At 35.8% G+C, this 7,590-nt stretch overlaps 1 protein-coding gene across 1 annotated transcript; it reads right to left on the bottom strand.

The window, feature by feature from the left end:
* Nucleotides 1–870: 870 nt before the first annotated feature.
* LOC149235141 (uncharacterized) lies at nt 871–1,380 on the bottom strand. Its single transcript, XM_089368470.1, has one exon. It carries the CDS (start codon nt 1,378–1,380, stop codon nt 871–873), a length of 510 nt encoding a protein of 169 aa, XP_089224596.1.
* Nucleotides 1,381–7,590: the final 6,210 nt, after the last annotated feature.

Raw genomic sequence — 7,590 nt, 5'->3', positions numbered from 1 at the left:
GAAGTCGCACTTGCAGAACTTGGAATATAACTGGTGTTCTCGGAGGGTTTGCAGCACTAATCTAAGGTGCTCCTTATGCTCTTCCATGTTGCGGGAATATATCAGTATATCGTCAATAAAGATCAGCACAAATTTGTCCAAATATTGATGAAATATGTTGTTCATTAAACACATAAAAGTCACTAGGTCATTAGTTAACCCAAAGGGTAGCACCAGAAACTCATAATGTCCATCCCTTGTTCTAAAGGCAGTCTTGGCTATGTCTTCCTCCTTAATCCGGAATTGGTGATAACTTGATCGCAAATCGATCTTGGAGAATATTGTTGCTCCTTTCACTTGATCAAAGATTTCATTGATCCGGGGCAAAGGATACTTGTTTTTTATGGTCATTTTATTCAACTGACAATAATCTATGCACATGCGAAGGGTCCCGTCCTTTTTCTTAACAAACAACACTGGAGCCCCCTAAGGAGACACACTTGGGTGAATGTAATTTTTGTCTAGCAGTTCCTATAACTGCATTTTTAACTCTATTAACTCAGGTGTACTCATTCTGTAAGGTGCTCGGGATATCGGTGCTGCCCCTGATATCAACTCGATAGTAAAGTCTGTATCCCTCTTAGGTGGCAGTCCGGGATTTACCTCTGGAAGCACATCAGAAAATTCTTGTATCACAGGGATGTTGTCCAATGTGGTTGTTTTATCTTTCGAGTTAGCATAGCCCACTTGGATGGCATACATCCGACAGCCCTTTCTAATTCATTTTTCTAATTAAGAGGCAGTTATTGGCCGAATCTACAATGACCGCTTAATTCCTTGCAGCTCCTGCCTCACACCAAGTTCATCTCTATAATAGATAGTCTTTGTTTTTCAGTTGACTAGGGACCAATGTTTTTCTAGCCAATCCATACCAATAAGGACATCATAAGAACCAAGGGCAAGTACATTCAAATCTACCTTTATTGACTGTCCTGCTATCTCTAAGGGACAGTTATCGACCTTAGCAAGTACTCTTCGCTTGGCCCCTGTAGCCAGTTGTACTAACCATGGGTTCCTAAATTTAACAGTTTGCAATTTACATTGCTCCACAATCTTAGGACTAATGTAACTTAATGTGGCTCCGAGGTCAATTAAAATAGTTACAGTAAGGTCTGAGATTTTACCTTCGAATTCCACCATGGTCGGCTGGTACTCCGCCTGACGATCTTCCAGGGCTGCATTAATTCTTAGTAGACTGCGTCCTACGTCACCAACTGTAGATGCTTCATGGATTTGGGAAACCTGTTCTGTCCCCTTTCGCTGTGGGCAGTTTTTAACGTAGTGGGGCCCACCACAGCCCCAACACTGCACCGGGGGTCTAGCTGTCCCATAACTATCCATCTTTCTGGCTGTTCATTGATTCGATCCATTAGCAGGCTTTGATCGCAGCGAACTCTTCTGTAAATTTCTGTTGTGCTATCCTTTGGTGAGACTCTTATTATTTCTACCACGATTCCCTTTACTATTTACAGTCATTTTGCTACTTCTCTTATCACTCCATTTCTTACCCAAAATTTCTCCCTTTTGTTTACTTTGCTGGTAACAAATTCTATCTTTGCACATTACCTCATCCATGGTCTTTGGATTGTCAAACTCAATTATTTCCCTCATGCTCAGGGGAAAACTACTGACAAACTTCTATACTTTTGCCTTTTCCTCTTGAATATAAGGCACATAACGCAGTAAGGAAGTAAAGCGGGTAATGAATTCATCCATAGTTTGCTGTCCCAAATGCAAGTCATGGAATTCCCTAGCCTTTTCGTCCTAAAAATGCTCAGTCAGGTATCTTTCTTTAAAGTACCTCTGAAATTTTTCCCACGTAATATTCTGCTCGCTTACACCTTTTACAATTTTAACTTCTTCCCACCATAGGGTGGCTTTTCCCTGCAGTTGGAATATGGCAAACTGTGCTTTGAGGTTGTGGTCATACTCATATAGCTAGAAATATTTATTCATATTAATCAACCATGCTTCAGCAACTTCCTCCAATTCTCCATCAAAATGCAGAGGTTTAATCTTGCGGAATTCCCCTTGCAGCTCTATACGTTGCCTTTTAGAGGTGTGCTACTCGGAAACATTATCAGACCATTCCTCTTGTTCTTCCTCCCTTCCTTCTGTCCCTTCGGGTCCTGTATGGTGACCCTGCTCCTCAGATTCCCTTTGCTGCCCCGCACTTGGGTTCAATGGTTGCTGGTTTTGCTTATCAGATAGGCTTTTGATAATCCTTTCCTGCTCTAAAGTTAATCTTGCATTGTCTTCACGTAGACGGGCCATTTCATTCTTCAACTCTTGTACGGTCTCAACTATTGCGCGTGATTCATACTTCAGGCCTCGTCTCTAAGCTGCACCCATAATTCTGGATTATTTTCAAGACCGTTATAGGCCCTTGACCTGCCGGAAACCTGTGTGAGACATTATCTGCTCTTCTCATCTTGGTAGTCTGTTGTTTCCCTGTTGTCAACCTAAGGAAAGTGACAGAAGGATGATTAATGCTTTAACTGTTTTTTTTTAAAACAACATAACTCGTAAAATTAAGCTGGAATAAAATGCTGTTACTTTTATCTGTCCTTGCCTATTTTAATATGAGGATACACTCCCAAAGGCCACAGTTTTTGAAACTGGGCTCTGATACCAATTGTAATGTCTCCAACTCTGGTTAAACAATTTATTTATTTTTATGGTATGCCTTACCCTCTCCAGAACACATGGCTCGTTGACATGGCCTTATTCATCATAGGAAATTCTAATGTTTAATTGTGGCACATATTTGTATACGGCTTAGATTTTTTCCCCAGTCCCAACGTAAAAGTCTCGAGGCTCATTTACTTGCCTCTTGGGTGACATGTGAATGTTGTCCACGCGGCAGCAGAATGCCAGGTAGCTCATCCGCCTTCACATGGTAGAGAGAGGGTGCCATTAATCTGGTTGTCCATCCGGTACATGACTGGTAGATTGAGTCCCATCGCCGTGGGTAGTCCCGCCATCATCGACGGTGGAGGTCTCTTCCTGCTATCCAATGGCTATCGCAAACTTCTGGTTTCCATCCTATGCCTCAGTCTAGGGTGGTGGAGCTCATTTGGAGAGGTTTCTCCTCACGGGGCCAGCTCTGATCAGCTCAATCCATGCCGCCGGGAGTGTCGACCTCTTGGTTCTAGTTCACCGCTGGCGATTCCGGGTCTACTGCCCCCTTCAGGTAATCTACTTTGCGGTGAAATTGTTCTATGAGATTTCTTTCCAGGTTAGCAATGCCTTGGTTCTGCAACAACTGTGACCTCGTCCCTTCGTTGTTTGCAGTGCTCAGGTCTCGTGGGTGATAATCTGTTGCAACCCTAAGAGACGAGTCTGGTATACGATGGTTCCACCCTACTCAGGTAAACCTTCGACTCATTGCAGATGTTTTCCTTTTCTAATCTGTCACAATTTTTCCTATTTTATCATACTGACGCAATTTTCTTGTTTTATTTCATGCTCGGGTTGTTCGGCTTCAGGTTGGATGCCTACTCTAAACTAAGGATAACCTCCCTTGCACAAGGTCTTGGGGTTCCAGGTATGCACATCTCCTTCGACCGAGCCCTCGAAAGGAATGTCTTTGTTTATTCATACATGGAGGGTTAGCAAGGGGTATTCTCTGGCTATGGCTCTGTCGAGACATATGGAAGTTCATAACGCCGTGCTCGGGTGATTTTCATGTGTAATTCTATCTCCTTTGTTATAGGAATTTTGGCTTAAGCCATAGCTCAGTTCTTGACCGGCCCTTAGTATTATGGCACGACTGTACATAATCATGCCACTGCATGCTTCTCTCTTATAACTACAATGTAACTAAAATACTTGGTATTGATTTTAGATATTATTGTTTTGGTTCTTTTACTATTCCTATGCTACATGCTCTGAATCTATATTTTGTGGTAGATGAATAGAGAATTTTTCTAACTTGAGAGGTCGGATTTGACCAGCTGTAGACTTTAACTATGATTTATTATCTATCTGTATTCACACAGTTCTGTGAATGTATCATATATTGGGTTTCAGTCTCGAATCCGCTTACTGTCGTAGGCATAATAACACTCTGTTAGATTCTTTATTCGGGTTCCTTAGGGTTTTTTTCTTAAAATATCTTACTTGTAGGTTTTTGATACCAAGGTATGAGTCCTGGCAGCCTAAAGGTTGATGCTGGGCCTATTCAGGCTCAGGTGCTACTCTTGAATGGTGGTCCCACGACATTTTAGCTCAGCCTTGGCTACAGTGCACTGTGGCTCTATTTTGCGGTGGTCCTTATTTATATCGTTCATAGAAAAAATCCTCGGTCCTGAGCTCATAAACTGTCGCTCAATGTTACAATGAAACAGTCTCAAGAATGGAATAATTACTACCCTCCAGGCTTTCTATGTCTTGCATAGTTCTTCTCGTTACACTGTTTAACATAGTTATTAATGCAAACCATCTCTTGTCTGTTTGGTTTCCATTACATGACGCAGTTTCAATGTTTATATGTCAATGTACACTCCTTATTACAGAGTTTGCTTGTCTGTATCTACTCTTGTGGAACATTGCACTGGTTATTGCTAAACCCATAACCATTTTTAATTTGATAAGACGTTGGAATGTTATTATGATTCTATATAAGGTACCCCCTGCTCACGACCCTAATTTGTAAACCCTCAGGGTCATATGACTCTACCAAATGACCTTCAAGAAACTAACTCACAGAGGTTATCTTTCAGTTTAATACAATTATTAATTGTATTTCTCTGTTAAGACTGAATTACAAAAAGAAATTCTTCAGTTCACTATAATAACCAATGAAATTTCAGGTTAACACTACGTACCTAATTTTTTCGTCCAAAAGTAATTCTAGGAAATATTCACCTCTGCTTTTTGCAGTTAGCCAACCTCCCGACCATGGGACTGTCCTCTAAGACTAGTCTCCCCCCCTCACTCACTCAAGGACAAACAATCCTTGACAATTGGTTGCGCTCTACGCCCTTACCATCTAGTCCTCACCAGACTTGGCAAGTTCCCTTTCTCCTGCCTTTTGTCGGTCCTCTACCGCACAATATTCCCCTTTCCTTCCTTTCCTCGGAAGTCACCCACGGTGGAGAGGGAGGTAGTTAGGGTTGTCAACTGTTTCTTTTTATTTATTTAAAAGAAAAAAAGAACAAAAAAAAGAACATAACTTCCCTCCTCAGAAGTTACATAATATTCCCGTGACCAAGAACTCATTTTATTTATTTTCTCATAATAAAATATCAATTTATACAGCATGTAGTACCATCATCCATCAGTTTGTTTCTTTTCCTTTTAACCATCGTAAATAAATTATTTACAAAATCTTGGGGGATATTACAATTATTTATATAGAGCTGTATGGAAAATCTATATTTTTCACCAGACCCTATCCATGCATGTGAATGGAGGATTATGCATGGATGGCAAACAAGTTTTAGAATAATCATGCTAAGCTATTGATGTTGAATGGTGTTGTAAATAAATCAAGCAAAAGATACATTAAAAAAATAAAATACATATAACATTGACAAATATTTTTAAATCCAATAGTATATTTCCATTTTATAAGAAATTTATTTCTTTACTTTTAAATTTAACAATAATTTACAGTGCAATGTTTGGAACCTATTGAACATTTATTGCAGTATTATAACATGATAAGTGATGCATATTAAGATGCTCTAGTAATTGATTGGTACATTGTTTTCTCAAATTCATTAGGATGAATTTGGAAACTACCTAAACACTTGGCCTTAAATAGAGATATATAAAAATATAAAGGAAAAAATGAAACACTAAAGGAAAAAACATTTCAAATTAGAAGTAGAGAATGGAGAAAAATAATCATATTGGGAAGAAATGAAAACCACCTAGACACTTGGCTATTATTAGAAATATTAAAAAAAAAAAAAAAAAAAACAATTAAAATTAGGATTAGATCTTAATCTCATTCACGTATTTTTAAGGAACATGATGATTGATTTTAATCTCATCCTTCCCTATTACTTAGCACAACAACCATGGAAAATATTCAATAAGTAATATAAATAAATTAACTCTAGAATTTAAAATTTAAAATTTTAAAAACAATGAACCACCATCAGACAGAAAAATTAAAAAATGAGAATCATTATAATAATATAAATTGGCACAAATTCATCTTTGTTCAAAATTAATCAAGTTGTAATATAAAATTCACCTATGATACTTCAAACCTTTGCAAATGCACAAGCATGCTTAAGTTAAAATCAAATTATTTTTTAATGTATTATAAAAAACAATTTCGTCTCTTTCCTCTTATATTAATTAGGTATAATTTTAATTATTCTTTATGTGAAAGTAATTATATTTCAACATACTTAAATTTTTTTTTATTTTACATAGTTTTAAAGGTTGCTACATATATTGGGCACCTTCTTCTTCTATATTAAAATTATCCAAAGCATATTGATCTTTGCTAAGTCATAAAATTGTATTATTCTATTTAATGAAGATCACATTTTGATATTAGAGTTAATATTTTGAAGTGATCAAATAAATTTCAAAATATGGAACTTTAATTGTTCCTTATATAGTAAATCTTTCTTCATTGAAATTTCAATGAAAAAGAAAAATTGCAATAAGATTTTGGTGAAAAAAAATAAGATTCTAAGAAAATAAATTGATTACTTGATTATAAAAGACACTAATAAGGAAAATTATATACATTTAAAAATATATATAGTTTGCTAATTTAAATAATGTTTATTTTATAAAATTTATTATAGTTTAAATGTTAATAAGTAACCAGAATGTCATCATTATTGGTTCATATATATATATATAAACAATTGACTTTTATTTTTACTAAATAATTTACTATTATTTTAAAAAAAATTGGTATAAAATAATTTTCTAATAACATACCAAAAAAAATTAATTTACAGAACTACCAATACACTTGAGTATTCTACCACAAACTCTTTTTCCATTCCCTTTTACATTAAAAAAATCCTATTATAAAAGAAAATCTTAAAGAAATTAATTAATTAAGTGAAAGAAAAAATGTTTTAGTGCATATTAACGAAATCAAAAAATTATTATTATAAAACAAAATCATAAAAAAAATAATTTTTTTGTTTTCATTTATTTATTTATTATTTACCAGGACTGTTTTATATTATGATTAAAACAATAGATATATATATGATGGATAGAACATCGTCATAATTATGATATTGTATCTACTTTTTGACTAAACAGTGAATTACAAATTCACTACATTCTATAGTTACAACCAAATGCTAATAAGAAACAGAGATTTAGACTCCTACAATAGCATCTGCCCCTTCCAAAATATTTCTCAAATTCACACAATGGAAATGAGAAAGCTTAAATACACATCTGATATAGAACGTGTTTTTCATACAGCTAAATATAATTGATCTTTCATCTGTCTTTTTTATACAAGACCATATACAAAACATTTACAAAAAATGGTACAAGAAATTTGCAAGGTACTTATCTGTGTTGACATTCTGCTCCTTTGTGTTGAACTTTAAT

The sequence above is a fragment of the Pinus tabuliformis genome, chromosome 8, assembly GCF_031772625.1.
Source record: "Pinus tabuliformis cultivar Carrire ecotype Pingquan chromosome 8, CPIR1, whole genome shotgun sequence".
In the NCBI taxonomy this organism is placed as follows: Eukaryota; Viridiplantae; Streptophyta; class Pinopsida; order Pinales; family Pinaceae; genus Pinus; species Pinus tabuliformis.
The sequence above is the reverse complement of the archived record's forward strand: the minus strand, read 5'-3'. Positions and strand labels throughout refer to the sequence as shown.